The following is a 22,948-nucleotide window of genomic DNA, read 5'->3' on the forward strand; positions in this document are numbered from 1 at the left end:
TTATCTATTTAATAGATTTATCACTACTGTAGATAAACGTAGCAGGTCATCATTCACAAAAAACAGAATAAAAAACTCAAATATAAAAAAAGTTAAAAAATAACAAAATTTTTTTCTTTTTTGCATTTTTGGCCGTATTAAATTACAGTAGTTAGACCCGATAAAAGGTCTAAACCAGCAGCATTAATCCAGAATGCAGCCTCGTGTTAAACAACTTTAAGTCCAGCCTCCGGTGACTTCTCCCACTTACTTTACAAGTCAATCCATTCATTTATTTTTGAAACATTCTCATTCACGTTTCTGTCCCCCTCCCTCTCTCGCTCTTTCTCTCTTCAAAATAAACCTTCTTGGGGACTTGAGGGTCTTGAATTCAGGCCTAGTCAGAGAGGCTGAATTAAACCTCAGGACTCAATGATACAAAGGCCACAATACACAGCTCCCGGTAAGACCCAGCCGGGTCTTAACAGGTCGGTGCTGAACTGGCCGACCTTATATCCCACATAGATTGAGTTTCCCCCAACCACTTAACGAGTCTGATGGTCGCGCCCCAGCTCGAGGGCAGGGTTGGGGAGGGGACGGGGGGAGGCTGGTGGGTGGGGGGGAGCTGAGTCTACCCCACCCCACAGTCTCCCCAAACATCTTCGTAGAAAATGGGAGTTGGCCATCCATCCCCTCTGACACCCCCACAATTCGGGTATTTTGGCTCCTGGAACAATTCTCCAAATCGTTCACTTTGTCCTTCAGCACTTTATTCAGATCGGCCATCAGAGACGTCTCCGCTTCCAGAGAGGAGATCTGGGGCGGGATTCTCTGACCCCCAGCCGGGTCGGAAAATCGCCGGGGAGCGGCGGAAATCCCGCCCCGCGGCTCCGACGCTGGCTGCCGAATTCTCCAGCGTTGGGTTTTTGGCGGGGGCGGGGATCGCGCTGCGCCGGTCGGGGACCGTTGGCAGTGGTGCCCCACCGGCGATTCTCAGGTCCCCGATGGGCCGAGCGGCCGCACGTTTTTGGCCAGTCCCGCCGGCGTGGATTAGACCAGGTCCGTACCGGCGAGACCTTTCTCTGAGTGCGGCCTGAGGAGTCCTCGGGGGGGCGTGGGGGGATCCGGCCCTGGGGGGGCCCCCCTTTGGTGGCCTGGCCCGCGATCGGGGCCCACTCTGCGGGCGGGCCTGTGCCGTGGGGGCACTCTTTCCCTCCGCGCCGGCCTCTGTAAAGTTCCACCATGGTCGCCGCGGAGAAGAAACCCCCTGTCCATGCGCAGGAATCACGCCAGTGGTTCTGGGAACACGCTGGCGCTCCTGCGCATGCGCCAACTCCCGCTGGCCGGAGGATTCCGCACCTTCCGGGCGGCCCACGCCGGAGTGGTTCACGCCGCTCTTTGGCTCCGGTACGGCCCGCCCGCCGGATACCGGAGAATCCCGGCCCTGGTCACTGAGCCTCGAGAGGGCCACCTCCGTGCCTCGCTCTGTGTCACCGTGCACCGTTACCGTTTCCATGGTCCTCTCCAACGCCAAACAAATGGGAGCCAAGGCCTCTTCCATCGATTTGTGGAGATTCCCCGACACAAGCCGCCAGTGTTTGTCACATTCCGCTGCCAAGGTGCGAGGAGGCATCTCGGCCGTTAGTGGAGGGGCCGGAGTCACAGAGGCTGCCTCCGCCATTTTCTCCACCGACGAGCCCCGAGAGGGTCCGATTCAGTCGATGAACTTCTACTTTCAGCCTTTTCCCCCTGGGTTTTCTGGGCATTTCACCTGTGTAGGTTCCTTATTCCATCAAACAAGTGGGTTTTTAAACAAAGATACCCCCTGAAACTAAGGGGAAAAAAATAAAATATATGGAGAGAAAACTTGTGGGAGCCGCCTCGTGCCTGCCTCAGAACCAGAGAATTCCTCAGTGCAGAGGGGGCCATTCAGCCCATCGAGTTTGCAACCCTCTGAAAGGTCACTCTACTTAGGCCCATTCCCTGTGCCTATCCCTATCACCCCATAACCTCGCCTAACCGATACATCCCTGGACACTAAGGGACAATTTAGCACGGCCAATCCACTTAACCTGCCCGACTTTGAACTGTGGGAGGAAACTGGACCACCCGGAGGTAACCCACGCAGACACGGGGAGACATTGCAAACGCCGCACGTGAGGGGGAATTAGAGAACTTAGTCAGTAATCTAACTCTAGTAAAATAGGGACATTTCCTGAGACACATTTACTGGGACGCAGAGCGACACAACTCGGTCAGTAAATTCACACTCCGATAGATGAGGGACATCATTAATCTGATCATTGTGACTAAATAAATTGGAGTGGGAATTGTGCTGGACTTACAGCTGAGTGACTCGGTCTGAGTGCTGATAGCTGAGTGCAACCTATAAAGTGACACTTTCTCGATGTCCTCACTTCTCAGTATTTTGCTCAGAGAATCCAAGCCTACAAGCCCCGCACCAGAATAACAGGTTCCTCAAACCTCTCACACGTTGGACAACAGCAAAATATCTGAATCAGCAGCCGAGGATTCTTCACCCTATTTGCATTTGCTGAGCTAATCTGGGTTGTAACCACCCCGAGAGCTGAATAAAAGAGGCAGAGCCACGGAGAGACAAACATCGATCACTCGGAGGAAACGAGAAGTCATGGAGTCCCCGAAACTCACTGCCATCCTCATCGTGCTCGGAGGTAAGTGATCAACTGGAGACCTCAGGGATGTGCTGTAGGAGTGGGGGGAACAGCAAGTGAGGCAGCACTCAAAACTGGGGTAATTCAGAACAGAGAATTGTAAATGAGAAAGAAGTTAAAAGAAATGTGAATACCTGTCCTGGGAGTGTTTGATGGGGACAGTGTAGAGGGAGCTTCACTCTGTATCTAACCCCGTGCTGTACCTGCCCTGGGAGTGTTTGATGGGGACAGTGTAGAGGGAGCTTCACTCTGTATCTAACCCCGTGCTGTACCTGTCCTGGGAGTGTTTCATGGGGACAGTGTAGAGGAAGCTTTACTCTGTACCTAACCCCGTGCTGTGCCTGTCCTGGGAGTGTTTGATGGGGACAGTTTAGAGGGAGCTTTACTCTGTATCTAACCCCGTGCTGTACCTGTCCTGGGAGTGTTGGATGGGGATAGTGTAGAGGGAGATTTACTCTGTATCTGACCCCGTGCTGTACCTGAACTGGGAGTGTTTGATGGGGACAGTGTAGAGGGAGCTTTACTCTGTATCTAACCCCGTGCTGTACCTGTCCTGGGAGTGTTTGATGGGGACAGTAGAGAGGGAGCATTACTCTGTATCTGACCCTGTGCTGTCCCTGTCCTGGGAGTGTTTGATGGGGACAGTGTAGAGGGAGCTTTACTTTGTATCTAACCCCGTGCTGTACCTGTCCTGGGAGTGTTTGATGGGGACAGTGTAGAGGGAGCTTTACTTTGTATCTAACCCCGTGCTTTACCTGTCCTGGGAGTGTTTGATGGGGACAGTATAGAGGGAGCTTTACTCTGTATCTAACCCCATGCTGTCCCTGTCCTGGGAGTGTTTGATGGGGACAGTTTTAGGGAGCTTTACTCTGTATCTCAACCCGTGCTGTCCCTGTCCTGGGGGTGTTGATGGGGACAGCGTAGAGGGATATTTACTCTGTATCTAACGCCGTGCTGTCCTTATCCTGGGAGTGTTTGGTGGGGACAGTGTAGAGGGAGCTTTACTCTGTATCTGACCCCGTGCTGTACCTGTCGTGGGAATGTTTAATGGTCAGATAGTGAAACTCACTACCACAGGGAATGTTTGATGTGAATATTATTGACGGCTTTGAGGGGAAGCTCAGTAAGTACATGAGGGCAAAAGGAATGGAAAGTTACGCTGCAAGTGTGAGAGGAAGAGGGATGGGAGGAGCCTGGTGTGGAACAGATCCGGACAGGCAGCGAGATGGGTGACCACCAGAAGGGGCAGGCAGTTAGTGCAGGAATCCTCTGTGGTTATCCCCCTCTCGAACAGGTATACTGCTTTGGATACTGTTGGGGGGAATAGCCTATCAGGGGAAAACAGCAGCAGCCAGAGCAGTGGCATCACGGCTGGCTCTGATGTTCAACAGGGAGGGTCAAAGCGCAGAAGAGCAATAGTCATAGGGGACTCGATAGTCAGGGGCACAGATAGATGCTTCTATGGACGTGAAAGAGACTCCAGGATGGAATGTTGCCCCCCTGGTGCCAGGGTTCAGGATGTCTCAGAATGGGTAGCGGGCATCCTGAAAGGGGAGGGCAAAGAGATAGAGGTTGTGGTACATATTGGTACTAACGACATAGGCAGGAAGGGGCATGAGGTCCTGCAGCAGGGGTTCAGGGAGCTGGGCAGAAAGTTAAAAGACAGGACCTCTAGGGTTGCAATCTCGGGATTACTCCCTGTACCACGTGCCAGTGAGGCTAGAAATAGGAAGATAGAGCAGCTAAACAAGTGGCTAAACAGCTGGTGTAGGAGGGAGGGTTTCCGTTATCTGGACCACTGGGAGCTCTTCTGGGGCAGGTGTGACCTGTATAAGAAGGACGGGTTGCATCTAAACTGGAGAGGCATACATATCCTGGCCGCAAGGTTTGCTAGTGTCACACCAGAGGGTTTAAACTAGTATGGCAGGCAGGTGGGTATCGGAGCAATAGATCAGAAGGTTCAAACATTGAAGGAGAACTAGGGAATAGGGCCAGTTTGGCTCTGAGGAAGAGCAGACAAGGAGATGTTGCTGAAAACAGTGGGACTGGTGGCCTGAAGGACATATGTTTTAATGCAATAAGTATAACAGGTAAGGCAGATGAATTTAGAGCTTGGATTAGTACTTGAAACTATGATGTTGTTGCCATTGCAGAGACCTGGTTGAGGGAGGACAGGATTGGCAGCTAAAGGTTCCAGGATTTAGATGTTTCAGGTGGGCTAGAGGGGGATGTAAAAGGGGTGGAGGGGTTCCGCTACTTGTCATGTGAGAGTACCTTTAAGAAATGGGTGTTTATAAATGTGTGTGTATAAAAATATCTGTAGTGAGAGTACATTTAAGAAATGGGTGTTTACTACTGCAGTGATGTCAGAGTGTGGGTGGAGCTGGGCTGTCTGTCAGCTTTTTACTTTTGTTTTTGAGCAGACTGCAGGGAGTGTTTTAGTTTCGTTTTCAGTGTTGGAGCTGAAGCCAGACAGGGCAGGTGCACTGCTGTTCTCTCTGCCATCAAAAGTCTATCTCTTGATCATTTGGTGAATTCAGAATTATAAATGTTTTCAGTAGTGACTTTAACCTGATGTGCTTCTGATAAAGGTTTTGTTTTGAAGTCGTATGGATGTTAAAAAGGAAAGCTTAAAGGTTTACTTAGTGTTGTAGGCTTTGGCAGTTGTATTTGAATTAATGGTTGAATCAATATCCAGCAGAGGGCAGTAGAGTGGAGCTGCTGATTGGCTGTTGCGGGGGAAATTTCCATATGTCCGTGTGCTCACCCTAACTTGAAGGTGTGCCTGAGCAACAGACCCTAGCTGTTCAAGTGAAGACAAGCATCCAGCAGAGGGCAGTGGAGCGGAGCTGCAGATTGGCTGTTGCAGGGGAAATTTGCATATATCCAAACTTGAAGGTGGTTTGTGGAGGAGCTGTTGTCAAGTGACACTTAAACCCGAATCTTCTTCAGTGTTTCCCTCCCTTCCCCCTCCTCTAACCAAAAATAAAACAACCGCCGTAATGATCAAGAGGTAATCTCGAGGGCAGGTAGAGCACAGGGCTAAATTGCTGGCTTTGAAAGCAGACCAAGGCAGGCCAGCTGCATGGTTCGATTTCCATAACAGCCTCCCTGAACAGGCACCGGAATGTGGTGACTAGGGGCTTTTCACAGTAACTTCATTTGAAGCCTACTTGTGACAATAAGCGATTTTCATTTCATTTCATTAGAAGTAAAAATAAGTTGAACCGTGACGTTACAGCCTGCAGGTAAGGGATTGGCTGGTGACTGGTAAGTATTTTTTCTTTTATTTTCCCTCAAGTGTTACCGTGCGGGGCATAGAGGTTGCTGAGTGAGTGCTTGCTGAGAAGGGGAGTGAATAACAGGTAAGCTCTTTCTTTTTCTTTTTTTTTATCCAGAGGGGATGGCAGGGAAGGCAGTGCAATGTTCCTCCTGCAGAATGTTTGAGGTGAGGGACGCCGTCAGTGTCCCTGCTGTTTTCATCTGTGGGAAGTGCACCCATCTCCAGCTCCTCAGAAACCGCGTTAGGGAACTGGAGCTGGAGTTGGATGAACTTCGGATCATTCGGGAGGCAGAGGTGGTCATAGATAGCAGCTTCAGGGATGTAGTTACTCCGAACAATAAAGATGGATGGGTGACGGTGAGAGGGGCTGGGAGGAAGCAGTCAGTACAGGGATCCCCTGTGGCCGTTCCCCTTAGTAACAAGTATACCGCTTTGGATACTGTTGGGGGGGGGGGGATTTACCAGGGTTAAGCCATGGGGTACAGGTCTCTGGCACAGAGTCTGTCCCTGTTGCTCAGAAGGGAAGGGGGGAGAGGAGTAGAGAATTAGTCATTGGAGACTCCATAGTTAGGGGGATAGATAGGAGATTTTGTGGGAACGAGAGAGACTCGCGGTTGGTGTGTTGCCTCCCAGGTGCCAGGGTGCGTGATGTCTCAGATCATGTTTTCGGGATCCTTAAGGGGGAGGGGGAGCAGCCCCAAGTCGTGGTCCACATAGGTACCAACGACATAGGTAGGAAAAGGGATAGAGATGTAAGGCAGGAATTCAGGGAGCTAGGGTGAACTTGGTTAGGGAACTTAGACGATGAACAACAGAGTTATTATCTCTAGGTTGTTACCCGTGCCACGCGATAGCGAGATGAGGAATAGGGAGAGAGAGGAGTTGAACATGTGGCTACAGGGATGGTGCAGGAGGGAGGGTTTCAGATTTCTGGATAATTGGGGCTCATTCTGGGGTCAGTGGGACCTCTACAAACGGGATGGTCTACACCTGGACTAGAGGGGTACCAATATACTGGGGGGGAAATTTGCTAATGCTCTTCGGGAGGGTTCAAACTAGTTCAGCAGGGGCTTGGGAACCTGAATTGGTGCTCCAGTATACAGGAGGTTGAGAGTAGTGAGGTCATGAGTAAGGTTACAAAGTTGCAGGAGTGTACCGGCAGGCAGGAAGGTGGTTTAAAGTGTGTCTTCAATGCCAGGAGCATCCGGAATAAGGTGAGTGAACTTGCGACATGGGTTGGTACCTGGGACTTCGATGTCGTGGCCATTTCGGAGACATGTATAGAGCAGGGACAGGAATGGCTGTTGCAGGTGCCGGGGTTTAGATATTTCAGTAAGCTCAGGGAAGGTGGTAAAAGACGGGGAGGGATGGCATTGTTAGTCAAGGACAGTATTACTGTGGCAGAAAGGACGTTTGATGAGGACTCGTCTACTGAGGTAGTATGGGCTGAGGTTAGAAACAGGAAAGGAGAGGTCACCCTGTTAGGGGTTTTCTATAGACCTCCGAAAAGTTCCAGAGATGTAGAGGAAAGGATTGCAAAGATGATACTGGATAGGAGCGAAAGCAACATGGTAGTTGTTATGGGGGACTTTAACTTCCCAACTATTGACTGGAAACGCGAGAGTTCGAATACTTTAGATGGGTCCGTTTTTGTCCAATGTGTGCAGGAGGGTTTCCTGACACAGTATGTAGATAGGCCAATGAGAGGCGAGGCCATATTGGATTTGGTACTGGGTAATGAACCAAGACAGGTGTTAGATTTGGAGGGAGATGAGCTCTTTGGTGATAGTGACCACAATTTGATTATGTTTACTTTAGTGATGGAAAGGGGTAGGTATATACCGCAGGGCAAGAGTTATATCTGGGGGAAAGGCAATTATGATGCGATGAGGCAAGACTTAGGATGCATCGGATGGAGAGGAAAACTGCAGGGGATGGGCACAATGGAAAAGTGGAGCTTGTTCAAGGAACAGCTACTGCGTGTCCTTGACAAGTAACATGTCAGGCAGGGAGGAAGTGGTCGAGCAAGGGAACCGTGGTTTACTAAAGCAGTCAAAACACTTGTCAAGAGGACGAAGGAGGCTTATGTAAAGATGAGACATGAAGGTTCAGTTAAGGCGCTCAAGAGTTACAAGTTAGCTAGGAAGGACCTAAAGAGAGAGCTAAGAAGAGCCAGGAGGGGACATGAGAAGTCTTTGGCAGGTAGGATCAAGGATAACCCTAAAGATTTCTATTGATATGTCAGGAATAAACGAATGACTAGGGTAAGAGTAGGGCCAGTCAAGGACAGTCGTGGGAAGTTGTACTTGGAGTCCGAGGAGATAGGAGAGGTGCTAAATGAATATTTTTCATCAGTAGTCACACAGGAAAAAGACAATGTTGTCGAGGAGAATACTGAGATTCAGACTACTAGACTAGAATGAAAAATGAAAATAGCTTATTGTCACAAGTAGGCTTCAAATGAAGTTACTGTGAAAAGACCCTAGTCGCCACATTCCAGCGCCTGTTCGGGGAGGCTGTTACGTTCATAAGGAGGAGGTGTTAGCAATTCTGGAAAGTGTGAAAATAGATAAATCCCCTGAGCCAGATGGGATTTATCCTAGGATTCTCTAGGAAGCTAGGGAGGAGATTGCTGAGCCTTTGTCTTTGATCTTAAAATCATCTTTGTCTCCAGGAATAATGCCAGAAGACTGGAGGATAGCAAATGTAGTCCCCGTGTTCAAGAAGGGGAGTAGAGACAACCCGGTAACTATAGACCAGTGAGCCTTACTTCTGTCGTGGGCAAAATCTTGGAAAGGTTTATCAGAGATAGGATGTATAATCATCTGGAAAGGAATAATTTGATTAGAGTTAGTCAACAAGGTTTTGTGAAGGGTAGGTCGTGCCTCACAAACCTTATTGAGTTCTTTGAGAAGGTGACCAAACAGGTGGATGAGGGTAAAGCAGTTGATATGGTGTAAATGGACTTCAGTAAAGCATTTGATAAGGTTCCCCACGGTAGGCTACTGCAGAAAATACTGAGGCATGGGATTCAGGGTGATTTAGCAGTTTGGATCAGAAATTGGCTAGCTGGAAGAAGACAAAGTGTGGTGGTTGATGGGAAATGTTCAGACTGGAGTCCAGTTACTATTGGTGTACCACAAGGATCTGTTTTGGGGCCACTGCTGTTTGTCATTTTTATAAATGACCTGCAGGAGGGCGTAGAAGGATGGGTGAGTAAATTTGCAGATGACACAAAAGACGGTGGAGTTGTGGACAGTGCGGAAGGATGTTACAAGTTACAGAGGGACTTAAGCTGCAGCGCTGGGCTGAGAGGTGGTAAATGGAGTTTAATGCAGAAAAGTGTGAGGTAATTCATTTTGGAAGGAATAACAGGAAGACAGAGTACTGGGCTAATGGTAAGATTCTTGGCAGTGTGTATGAGCAGAGAGATCTCGGTGTCCATGTACATAGATCCCTGAAAGTTGCCACCCAGGTTGAGAGGGTTGTTTTGAAGGCGAACGGTGTGTTAGCTTTTATTGGTAGAGGGATTGAGTTTCAGAGCCATGAGGTCATGTTGCAGCTATACAACACTCTTGTGCGGCCGCATTTGGAGTATTGCGTGCAATTCTGGTCGCCGAATTATAGGAAGGATGTGGAAGCATTGGAAAGGGTGCAGAGGAGATTTACCAGGATGTTGCCTGGTATGGGGGGAAGATCTTATGAGGGAAGGCTGAGGGACTTGAGGCTGTTTTCGTTAGAGAGAAGAATGTTAAGAGGTGACTTAATTGAGGCACACAAGATGATCAGAGGATTGGATAGGGTGGACAGTGAGAGCCTTTTTCCTCTCGATGGTGATGTCTAGCACGAGGGGACATAGCTTTAAGTTGAGAGGGAGATAGATATAAGACAGATGTAAGAGGTAGGTTCTTTACTCAGAGAGTAGTAAGGGCGTGGAATGCCCAGCCTGTAACAGTAGTGGACTTGCCAACACTAAGGGCATTCAAATGGTCATTGGATAGACATATGGACGATAAGGGAATAATGTAGATGGGCTTTAGAGTGGTTTCCCAGGTCGGCGCAACATTGAGGGTCGAAGGGCCTGTACTGCGCTGCAATGTTCTATGTTCTGTGTTGCTAACATGTTCACTGTATGTTTTAAAAGGTTTAACTTGAGTTCATAGAATAAACATTGTTTTGCTTTAAGAAATACTTTTCCCTTTAGAACATAGAACATAGAACGATACAGTGCAGTCCAGGCCCTTCGGTCCACGATGTTGCACCGACATGGGAAGTCAAAAAACAAAAGCCATCTAACCTACACTATGCCATTATCATCCATATGCTTATCCAATAAACTTTTAAATGCCCTCAATGTTGGCGAGTTCACTACGATTGCAGGTAGGGCATTCCACAAGTTCACCACACTTTGCGTGAAGAACCTACCTCTGACCTCTGTCCTATATCTATTACCCCTCAGTTTAAGGCTATGTCCCCTCGTGCTAACCATTTCCATCCGCGGGAGAAGGCTCTCACTGTCCACCCGATCTAACCCTCTGATCATTTTGTATGCCTCTATTAAGTCTCCTCTTAACCTTCTTCTCTCCAACGAAAACAACCTCAAGTCCATCAGCCTTTCCTCATAAGACTTTCCCTCCATACCAGGCAACATCCTGGTAAATCTCCTCTGCACCTGTTCCAAAGCCTCCACGTCCTTCCTATAATGAGGTGACCAGAACTGCACGCAATACTCCAAATGCGGCCGTACTAGAGTTTCGTACAGCTGCAACATGACCTCATGACTCCGGAACTCAATCCCTCTACCAATAAAGGCCACCACACCATAGGCCTTCTTCACAACCCTATCAACCTGGGTGGCAACTTTCAGGGATCTATGTACATAGACATCGAGATCCCTCTGCTCATCCACTCTTCCAAGAATTTTACCATTAGCCAAATATTCCGCATTCCTGTTATTCCTTCCAAAGTGAATCACCTCACACTTCTCTACATTAAACTCCATTTGCCACCTCTCAGCCCAGCTCTGCAGCTTATCTATGTCCCTCTGAAACCTGCAACATCCTTCCGCACTGTCGTCAACACCACCGACTTTAGTGTCGTCTGCAAATTTACTCACCGACCCTTCTGCACCCTCCTCTATGTCATTTATAAAAATGACAAACAGCAACGGCCCCAGAACAGATCCTTGTGCTACACCACTTGTAACTGAACTCCATTCGGAACATTTCCCATCAACCACCACCCTCTGTCTTCTTTCAGCTAGCCAATTTCTGATCCACATCTCTAAATCACCCTCAATCCCCAGCCTCCGTATTTTATGCAATAGCCTACCGTGGGGAACCTTATCAAACACTTTACTGAAATCCATATACACCACATCAACTGCTCTACCCTCGGCTACCTGTTCAGTCACCTTCTCAAAGAACTCGATAAGGTTTGTGAGGCATGACCTACCCTTCACTAAGCTATGCTGACTATCCCTAATCATATTATTCCTATCTAGATGATGATAAATCTTGTCTCCTATAATCCCCTCCAAGACTTTACCCACAACAGACGTGAGGCTCACCGGACTATAGTTGCCGGGGTTGTCTCTGCTCCCCTTCTTGAACAAAGGGACCACATTTGCTATCCTCCAGTCCTCTGGCACTATTCCTGTAGCCAATGATGACATAAAACTCAAAGCCAAAGGCTCAGCAATCTCTCCCCTGGCTTCCCAGAGAATCCTAGGATAAATCCCATCAGGTCCCGGGGACTTATCTATTTTCAGCCTGTCCAGAATTGCCAACACCTCTTCCCTACGTACCTCAATGCCATCTATTCTAATAGCCTGAGCCTCAGCATTCTCCTCCACAACATTATCTGAGTGAATACTGACGAAAAATATTCATTTAGTATCTCGCCTATCTCTTCAGACTCCACACACAACTTCCCCTCCCTGTCCTTGACTGGCCCTACTCTTACCCTAGTCATTCGTTTATTCCTGACATACCTATAGAAAACTTTTGGGTTTTCCTTGATCCTACCTGCCAAATATTACTCATGTCCCCTCCTTGCTCGTCTTAGCTCTCTCTTTAGATCCTTCCTCGCTACCTTGTAACTATCAAGCGCCCCAACTGAAACTTCACACCTCATCTTCACATAGGCCTCCTTCTTCCTCTTAACAAGAGATTCCACTTCTTTGGTAAACCACGGTTCCCTCACTCGACGCCTTCCTTCCTGCCTGACCGGTACGTACTTATCAAGAACACGCAGTAGCTGTTCCTTGAACAAGCTCCACTTATCCAGTGTGCCCAACACTTGCAGCCTACTTCTCCAACCTACCCCACCCAAGTCATGTCTAATGGCATCATAATTGCCCTTCCCCCAGCTATAACTCTTGCCCTGCGGGGTATACTTATCCCTTTCCATCACTAACGTAAACGTCACCGAATTGTGGTCACTGTCCCCAAAGTGCTCACCTACCTCCAAATCGAACACCTGGCCTGGTTCATTACCCAAAACCAAATCCAATGTGGCCTCTCCTCTTGTTGGCCTGTCAACATTTTGTGTCAGGAAACCCTCCTGCACACATTGTACAAAAAACGACCCATCTAATGTACTCGAACTATATCTTTTCCAGTCAATATTTGGAAAGTTAAAGTCTCCCATAATAACTACCCTGTTACTTTCGCTCTTATCCAGAATCATCTTCGCCATCCTTTCCTCTACATCCCTAGAACTATTAGGAGGCCGATAGAAAACTCCCAGCAGGGTGACCTCTCTATTCCTGTTTCTAACCTCAGCCCATACTGCCTCGGAAGAAGAGTCCCCCTCTAGCATCCTCTCCGCCACCGTAATACTGTTCTTGACTAGCAGCGCCACACCTCCCCCTCTTTTGCCTCCTTCTCTGAGCTTACTAAAACACCTAAACCCCGGAACCTGCAACAACCATTCCTGTCCCTGCTCTACCCATGTCTCCGAAATGGCCACAACATCGAAGTCCCAGGTACCAACCCATGCTGCCAGTTCCCCTACCTTATTTCGTATACTCCTGGCATTGAAGTAGACACACTTCAAACCACTTACCTGAACACTGGCCCCCTCCTGCGAAGTCAAATCTGTGCTCCTGACCTAGAATCATAGAAGTTTACAGCATGGAAACAGGCCCTTCGGCCCAACCAGTCCATGCCGCCCAGTTTTTACCATTAAGCTAGTCCCAGTTGCCCGCACTTGGCCCATAACCCTCTATACCCATCTTACCCATGTAAATAGAATCATAGATTCTCTATACTCTCAATCTCCCGTACCCTGAAACGACAATCCAGGTTCCCATGCCCCTGCTGCATTTGTTTAAACCCCCCCCCCCCCCCCAAAGAGCACTAACAAATCTCCCCCCCAGGATATTTGTGCCCCTCAGGTTCAGATGTAGACCATCCTGTTTGTAGAGGTCCCACCTTCCCCAGAAAGAGCCCCAGTTATCCAGAAATCTGAATCCCTCCCGCCTTCACCATCCCTGTAGCCACGTGTTTAATTGCTCTCTCTCCCTATTCCTCATCTCATTATCACGTGGCACGGGCAACAACCCAGAGATAACAACTCTGTTTGTTCTCGTTCTGAGCTTCCATCCTAGCTCCCTGAAAGCCTGCCTGATATCCTTGTCCCCTTTCCTACCTATGTCGTTAGTGCCAATGTGGACCATGGCTTACCCCTGGTAAGTCCCCCCCCCACAAGTATCTAAAGCGGTATACTTGTTACTCAGGGGAACGACCGCAGGGGATCCCTGCACTGACTGCTTCTTCCCAGTCCCTCTTACAGTTACCCACCTATCTCCAATCTTTGGTGTAACTAATTCCCTGAAGCTGCTATCTATGACCCCCTCTGCCTCCCGAATGATCCGAAGTTCATCCAACTCCAGCTCCAGTTCCCTAACTCGGTCTTGGAGGAGCTGGAGATGGCAGCACTTCCTGCAGGTAAAATCAACAGGGACACTAACAGCATCCCTCACCTCAAACATCCTGCAGGAGGAACATTGCACTCCCTTCCCTGCCATTCCTCTAACTTCCAACCAAGTTCTGGTTAATAAATATTTTTTTTTTAAAAAATATATATAATATGGCACTTACCTCACACCAATGGGTCTTATTAGGTTAGAGGAGGAGGGCGGGTGGGAGACACTACACGTGTAGTGTCTCGGGTTTCCTCTCCACCAGAATTGACTGGTTGTGGGGGCGGGGGGGGGGGCGGTGGCGGTGGAACCTTCCCAGAAGTCCGCTGGTCGAACATCCGGTTCCCGCCTAATATAAAAAAAATAAAAGAAGAACAGAATCGGGACCAGGTAAGTGTTTTTTAAATCAAAAACTCACCTCCCGACAGGCCCCTGCACTCTGCTCACGCCGAAATTCTAAGGACTGCTCCTGTAATGTAAGTGTTTTTAAACAAAAACTCACCTCCCGACAGGCCCCTGCACTCTGCTCCCATCAAAATTCTGAGGACTGCTCCTGTAAGGTAAGTGTTGTGAGAACAGCTGGTGAGTCAGTTTCAGCGGGAGCAGTGCGGAAGTGGTTGCTGGGAGGTAAGTCTGTCCTTTAAAAGCACTTGTCTTTGCAGGGTCAGGCCAGTCGATTTCGGCGTGAGAACAGCTGGTGAGTCAGTTTCAGCGGGAGCAATGCGGAAGTGGTTGCTGGGAGGTAAGTCTGTCCTTTAAAAGCACTTGTCTTTGCAGGGGCAGGCCAGTCGATTTCGGCGGGAGTGGAGCTGGCTGGTTAGTCAGTTTCAGCAGGAGCTGAGAATTTTTTTTTAAAATTAGTGTTTTAGGCGGGAACAGGAAGTCGACCCGCGGACGTCTGGGAAGACCCTCACCAATAAATTCTGGTGGAGAGGAAACCCAAGACACTACACGTGTAGTGTCTCCCACCCGCCCTCCTCCTCTAACCTAATAATAAAACCCATTGGTCTGAGGTAAGTACCATATTTTATTATATTATTATTATTTTTTATAAAAAATTTAATTTAGTTGTTAGCCAGATCTTGGTAGAAAGTTGGAGGAATGGCAGGGAAGGGAGTGCAATGTTCCTCCTGCAGGATGTTTGAGGTGAGGGATGCAGTTAGTGTCCCTGCTGATTTTACCTGCAGGAAGTGCTGCCATCTCCAGCTCCTCCAAGACCGAGTTAGGGAACTGGAGCTGGAGTTGGAAGAACTTCGGATCATTCGGGAGGCAGAAGGGGTCATAGATAGCAGCTTCAGGGAATTAGTTACACCAAAGGTTGGAGATAGGTGGGTAACTGTAAGAGGGACTGGGAAAAAGCAGTCAGTGCAGGGATCCCCTGCGGTCGTTCCCCTGAGAAACAAGTATACCGCTTTGGATACTTGTGGGGGGGGGACTTACCAGGGGTAAGCCATGGGGTACGGGCCTCTGGCATGGAGTCTGTCCCTGTTGCTCAGAAGGGAAGGGGGGAGAGGAGCAGAGCATTAGTAATTGGGGACTCTATAGTCAGGGGCACAGATAGGAGATTTTGTGGGAGCGTGAGAGACTCACGTTTGGTATGTTGCCTCCCAGGTGCAAGGGTACGTGATGTCTCGGATCGTGTTTTCCGGGTCCTTAGTATGGGCTGAGGTTAGAAACAGGAAAGGAGAGGTCACCCTGTTGGGAGTTTTTTATAGGCCTCCTAATAGTTCTAGGGATGTAGAGGAAAGGATGGCGAAGATGATTCTGGATAAGAGCGAAAGTAACAGGGTAGTTATTATGGGAGACTTTAACTTTCCAAATATTGACTGGAAAAGATATAGTTCGAGTCCAATAGATGGGTCGTTTTTTGTACAGTGTGTGCAGGAGGGTTTCCTGAAACAATATGTTGACAGGCCAACAAGAGGCAAGGCCACGTTGGATTTGGTTTTGGGTAATGAACCAGGCCAGGTGTTGGATTTGGAGGTAGGAGAGCACTTTGGGGACAGTGACCACAATTCGGTGACGTTTACGTCAATGATGGAAAGGGATAAGTATACACCGCAGGGCAAGAGTTATAGCTGGGGGAAGGGCAATTATGATGCCATTAGACGTGACTTGGGGGGGATAAGGTGGAGAAGTAGGCTGCAAGTGTTGGGCACACTGGATAAGTGGGGCTTGTTCAAGGATCAGCGACTGTGTGTTCTTGATAAGTATGTACCGGTCAGACAGGGAGGAAGGCGTCGAGCGAGGGAACCGTGGTTTACCAAGGAAGTGGAATCTCTTGTTAAGAGGAAGAAGGAGGCCTATGTGAAGATGAGGTGTGAAGTTTCGGTTGGGGCGATGGATAGTTACAAGGTAGCGAGGAAGGATCTAAAGAGAGAGCTAAGACGAGCAAGGAGGGGACATGAGAAGTATTTGGCAGGAAGGATCAAGGAAAACCCAAAAGCTTTCTATAGGTATGTCAGGAATAAGCGAATGACTAGGGAAAGAGTAGGACCAGTCAAGGACAGGGATGGGAAATTGTGTGTGGAGTCTGAAGAGATAGGCGAGATACTAAATGAATATTTTTCGTCAGTATTCACTCAGGAAAAAGATAATGTTGTGGAGGAGAATGCTGAACCCCAGGCTAATAGAATAAATGGCATTGAGGTACGTAGGGAAGAGGTGTTGGCAATTCTGGACAGGCTGAAAATAGATAAGTCCCCGGGACCTGATGGGATTTATCCTAGGATTCTCTGGGAGGCCAGGGAAGAGTTTGCTGGACCTTTGGCTTTGATTTTTATGTCATCATTGGCTACAGGAATAGTGCCAGTGGACTGGAGGACAGCAAATGTGGTCCCTTTGTTCAAAAAGGTGAGCAGAGACAACCCCGGCAACTATAGACCGGTGAGCCTCACGTCTGTAGTGGGTAAAGCCTTGGAGGGGATTATAAGAGACAAGATTTATAATCATCTAGATAGGAATAATATGATCAGGGATAGTCAGCATGGCTTTGTGAAGGGTAGGTCATGCCTCACAAACCTTATTGAGTTCATTGAGAAGGTGACTGAACAGGTAGACGAGGGTAGAGCAGTTGATGTGGTGTATATGGATTTCAGCAAAGCGTTTGGTAAGGTTCCCCACGGTAGGCTATTGCAAAAAATACGGAGGCTGGGGATTGAGGGTGATTTAGAGATGTGGATCAGAAATTGGCTAGCTGAAAGAAGACAGAGGGTGGTGGTTGATGGGAAATGTTCAGAATGGAGTACAGTCAAAAGTGGAGTACCACAAGGATCTGTTCTGGGGCCGTTGCTGTTTGTCATTTTTATCAATGACCTAGAGGAAGGCGCAGAAGGGTTGGTGAGTAAATTTGCAGACGATACTAAAGTCGGTGGTGTTGTCGATAGTGTGGAAGGATGTAGCAGGTTACAGAGGAATATAGATAAGCTGCAGAGCTGGGCTGAGAGGTGGAAAATGGAGTTTAATGTAGAGAAGTGTGAGGTGATTCACTTTGGAAGGAATAACAGGAATGCGGAATATTTGGCTAATGGTAAAGTTCTTGGAAGTGTGGATGAGCAGAGGGATCTAGGTGTCCATGTACATAGATCCCTGAAAGTTGCCACCCAGGTTGATAGGGTTGTGAAGAAGGCCTATGGAGTGTTGGCCTTTATTGGTAGAGGGATTGAGTTCCGGAGTCGGGAGGTCATGTTGCAGCTGTACAGAACTCTGGTACGGCCGCATTTGGAGTATTGCGTACAGTTCTGGTCACCGCATTATAGGAAGGACGTGGAGGCTTTGGAGCGGGTGCAGAGGAGATTTACCAGGATGTTGCCTGGTATGGAGGGAAAATCTTATGAGGAAAGGCTGATGGACTTGAGGTTGTTTTCGTTGGAGAGAAGAAGGTTAAGAGGAGACTTAATAGAGGCATACAAAATAATCAGGGGGTTGGATAGGGTGGACAGTGAGAGCCTTCTCACTGGATATGGCTGGCACGATGGGACATAACTTTAAACTGAGGGGTAATAGATATATGACAGAGGTCAGAGGTAGGTTCTTTACGCAAAGAGTAGTGAGGCCGTGGAATGCCCTACCTGCTACAGTAGTGAACTCGCCAACATTGAGCGCATTTAAAAGTTTATTGGATAAACATATGGATGATAATGGCATAGTGTAGGTTAGATGGCTTTTGTTTCGGTACAACATCGTGGGCCGAAGGGCCTGTACTGCGCTGTATTGTTCTATGTTCTATGTTCTATGTTCTAAATCAAAAACTCACCTCCCGACAGGCCCCTGCACTCTGCTCCCGCCGAAATTCTAAGGACTGCTCCTGCAAAGTAAGTGTTTTTAAATCAAAAACTCACCTCCCGACAGGCCCCTGCACTCTGCTCCCGCCAAAATTCTGAGGACTGCTCCTGTAAGGTAAGTGTTTTTAAATCAAAAACTCACCTCCCGACAGGCCCCCGCACTGTGCTCCCGCTGAAATTTCTGCTCTACCACACCTGTAGAGTGGGCCGTGTGCTCCACATACCACAATCTATTAAAAGTTGTGGGTCAGGTGAACTCCATGATACACTTTGGGTTTCTCTAAACCCTGGCCCATAACATACTGGTTAGGGAGAATATCACAGCTGTACTGTGGGAGGACACCTCAGAGGGCAGCGAGGCTATATGGGCATAGATCAGGAATAAGAAGGGTGCAGTCACAATGTTGGGGGTTTACTACAGGCCACCCAACGGCCAATGGGAGATAGAGGAGCAGATAGGTAGACAGATTTTTGAAAGGAGTAAAAGCAACAGGGTTGCTGTGATGGGGGATTTTAACTTCCTCAAAATTGACTGGGACTCACTTAGTGCGAGGGGCTTGGGCGGGACAGAGTTTGTAAGGAGCATCCAGGAGGGCTTCTTAAAGTAATATATAGATCGTCCAACAAGGGGCTGTACTGGACCTGGTATTGGGGAATGAGCCCGGCCAGGTGGTAGAAGTTTCAGTAGGGGTGCATTTCGGGAACAGTGACCACAATTCAGTAAGTTTTAAAGGGCTGGTGGACAAGGATAAGAGTGGTCTTGGGATGAATGTGCTAAATTGGGGGAAGGCTATTTATAACAATATTAGGCGGGAACTGAATAACCTAGATTGTGGGCAGATGTTTGAGTGTAAATCAAGATCTGACATGTGGGAGGCTTTCAAATGTCAGTTGAAAGGAATTCAGGACTGGCATGTTCCTGTGAAGAAGAAGGATAAATATGGCAAATTTCAGGAACCTTGGAGAACAAGAGATATTGTAGGCCTCGTCAAAAAGAAAAAGGAGGCATTTGTCAGGGATAGAAGGTTGGGAACAGACGAAGCCTGTGTGGAATATAAGGAAAGTAGGAAGGAACTTAAGCAAGGAGTCAGGAGGGCTAAAAGGGGTCACGAAAAGGCATTGGCAAATAGGGTTCAGGAAAATCCCAAGGATTTTTACATGTTGTGGTAAACCACAGTGTTCTGATATTAGAGGTTGTACGGTAGAACCTGCACTACAGGTTCACCTGTGGCCCCTGCATGCTAGCTCCGCCCAGGAGGTGGGTTATAAATATGCGTGTCCTCCAGCCCGCAGCCATTTCGCCAGCTGCTGTGGGAGGCCGCACATCAGATAATAATAAAGCCTCAGTTTGGATTCAACTTCGTCTCCAGACAAATTGATCGTGCCTCACACGTACATAAAAAGCAAGAAGATAGCCAGGGAAAGGGTTAGGCCACTAAAAGACAGGGGAGGGAACCTATGTGTGGAGCCAGAGGAAATGGGTGAGGTACTAAATGAATACTTTGCATCAGTATTCACCAAAGAGAAGGAATTGGTGGGTGTTGAGTCTGGAGAAGGGTGTGTAGATAGCCTGGGTCACATTGAGATCCAAAAAGACGAGGTGTTGGGCATCTTGAAAAATATTAAGGGAGACAAGTCCCCAGGGCCTGACGGGATGTACCCCAGAATACTGAAGGAGACAAGAGAGGAAATTGCTGAGGCCTTGACAGAAATCTTTGGATCCTCACTGTCTTCAGGTGATGTCCCGGAGGATTGGAGAATAGCCAATGTTGTTCCTTTGTTTAAGAAAGGTAGCAAGGATAATCCAAGGAACTACAGGCCGGTGAGCCTTAGGTCAGTGGTAGGGAAATTATTGGAGAGAATTCTTCGAGACAGGATCCACTCCCATTTGGAAGCAAATGGACGTATCAGTGAGAGGCAGCATGGTTTTGTGAAGGGGAGTCCTGTCTCACTAACTTGATAGAGTTTGTCGAGGAGGTCACAAAGATGATTGATACCGGTAGGGCAGTGGATGTTGTCGATATGAACTTCAGTAAGGAACTTTGACAAGGCCCCACATGGCAGACTGGTACAAAAGGTGAAGTCACACTGGATCAGAAGTGAGCTGGCAAGATGGATACAGAACTGGCTCGGTCATAGAGGCAGAGAGTAGCAATGGAAGGATGCTTTTCTGATTGGAGGTCTGTTTCTAGTGGTGTTCCGCAGGGGTCAGTGCTGGGACCTTTGCTGTTCGTCGTATATATAAATGATTTGGAGGAAAATGTAACTGGACTGATTAGTAAGTTTGTGGACGACACAAAGGTTGGAGGAATTGCGGATAGCAATGAGGACTGTCAGAGGATACAGCAGGATTTAGGTTGTTTCGACACTTGGGCAGAGCGATGGCAGATGGAGTTTAATCAAACAACTATGAGGTAATGCATTTTGGAAGGTCTTATGTCGGTAGGTAATATATAGTGAATGGTAGAACCCTCAAGAGTATTGACAGTCAGAGAGATCTTGGTGTACAGGTCCACAGGTCACTGAAAGGGGCAACACAGGTGGAGAAGGTAGTCAAGAAGGCATACGGCATGCTTGCCTTCATTGGCCGGGGCATTGAGTATAAGAATTGGCAAGTCATGTTGCAGCTGGCTGGAACCTTAGTTTGGCCACACTTGGAGTATAGTGTTCAAATCTGGTCACCACACTACCAGAAGGATGTGGAGGCTTTAGAAGGGATGCAGAAGAGGTTTACCAGGATGTTGCCTGGTATGGAGGGCATTAGCTATGAGGAGCGGTTGATTAAACTCGGTTTGTTCTCACTGGAACGATGGAGGTTGAGGGGCGACCTGATCGAGGTCTACAAAATTATGGGGGACATAGACAGGGTGGATAGTCAGAGACTTTTTCCCAGGGTAGAGGGGTCAATTACTAGGGGGCATATTCAGCCTGGATCCCAGTTACCAGTGGCGTACTGCAGGGATCAGTTCTGGGTCCTCTGCTGTTTGTGATTTTCATTAATGACTTGGATGAGGGAGTTGAAGGGTGGGACAGTAAATTTGCAGACGATACGAAGATTGGTGGAGTTGTGGATAGTGAGGAGGGCTGTTGTCGGCTGCAAAGAGACATAGATAGGATGCAGAGCTGGGCTGAGAAGTGGCAGATGGAGTTTAACCCTGAAAAGTGTGAGGTTGTCCATTTTGAAAAGACAAATATGAATGCGGAATACAGGGTTAACGGTAGAGTTCTTGGCAATGTGGAGGAGCAGAGAGATCTTGGGGTCTATGTTCATACATCTTTGAAACAAACAACAAAGAGAACAAAGAAATGTACAGCACAGGAACAGGCCCTTCGGCCCTCCAAGCCCGTGCCGACCATGCTGCCCGACTAAACTACAATCTTCTACACTTCCTGGGTCCGTATCCTTCTATTCCCATCCTATTCATATATTTGTCAAGATGCCCCTTAAATGTCCCTATCGTCCCTGCTTCCACTACCTCCTCCGGTAGGCACCCACTACCATCTGCGTAAAAACTTGCCTCGTACATCTACTCTAAACCTTGCCCCTCTCACCTTAAACCTATGCCCCCTAGTAATGGACCCCTCTACCCTGGGGAAATGCCTCTGACTATCCACTCTGTCTATGCCCCTCATAATTTTGTATACCTCTATCAGGTCTCCCCTCAACCTCCTTCGTTCCAGTGAGAACAAACCGAGTTTATTCAATCGCTCCTCATAGCTAATGCCCTCCATACCAGGCAACATTCTGGTAAATCTCTTCTGCACCCTCTCTAAAGCCTCCACATCCTTCTGGTAGTGTGGCGACCACAATTGAACACTATACTCCAAGTGTGGCCTAACTAAGGTTCTATACAGCTGCAACATGACTTGCCAATTCTTATACTCAATGCCCCGGCCAATGAAGGCAAGCATGCCGTATGCCTTCTTGACTACCTTCTCCACCTGTGTTGCCCCTTTCAATGACCTGTGGACCTGTACTCCTAGATCTCTTTGACTTTCAATACTCTTGAGGGTTCTACCATTCACTGTATATTCCCTACCTGCATTAGACCTTCCAAAATGCATTACCTCACATTTGTCCGGATTAAACTCCATCTGCCATCTCTCCGCCCAAGTCTCCAGACAATCTAAATCCTGCTGTATCCTCCGACAGTCCTCATCGCGATCCGCAATTCCACCAACCTTTGTGTCGTCTGCAAACTTACTTATCAGACCAGTTACATTTTCCTCCAAATCATTTATATATCGTTGCCACTCAAGTGGATAGAGCTGTGATGAAGGCCTATGGTGTGCTCGCGTTCATTAGTAGAGGGATTGAATTTATGAGCTGTGAGGTGATGATGCAGCTGGACAAAACTTTGGTAAGGCCACATTTGGAGTACTGTGTACAGTTCTGGTCGCCTCATTTTAGGAAGGATATGGAAGCTTTGGAAAAGGTGCAAAGGAGATTTACCAGGATGATGCCTGGAATGGAGAGTAGGTCTTACGAGGAAAGGTTGAATGTGCTAGGCCTTTTCTCATTAGAACAGAGAAGGATGAGGGGCGACTTGATAGAGGTTTATAAGATGATCAGGGGAATTGATAGAGTAGACAGTCAGAGACCTTTTCTCCGGGTGGAACAAACCATGACAAGGGGGCATAAATTTAAGGTGAAAGGTGGAAGATATAGGAGGGATATCAGAGGTAGGTTCTTTACCCAGAGAGTAGTGGGGGCATGGAATGAACTGCCTGTGGAAGTAGTTGAATCGGAAACATTAGGGACCTTCAAGCAGCTATTGGATAG

General features: G+C 48.1%; 1 protein-coding gene across 1 annotated transcript in view; it reads left to right on the top strand.

The window, feature by feature from the left end:
• Window positions 1-2,626: 2,626 nt before the first annotated feature.
• LOC140402560 (basic phospholipase A2-like) overlaps window positions 2,627-22,948 on the top strand; it is a 180,433-nt gene continuing 160,111 nt past the window's right edge. Inside the window, exon 1 of the mRNA XM_072490412.1 lies at window positions 2,627-2,672. Within this exon, the coding sequence (XP_072346513.1) occupies window positions 2,630-2,672 (43 nt within the window). The 5' untranslated portion in view covers window positions 2,627-2,629. The remainder of the gene's footprint in view (window positions 2,673-22,948) is intronic.

The sequence above is a fragment of the Scyliorhinus torazame genome, chromosome 25, assembly GCF_047496885.1.
Source record: "Scyliorhinus torazame isolate Kashiwa2021f chromosome 25, sScyTor2.1, whole genome shotgun sequence".
Lineage (NCBI taxonomy): Eukaryota > Metazoa > Chordata > Chondrichthyes > Carcharhiniformes > Scyliorhinidae > Scyliorhinus > Scyliorhinus torazame.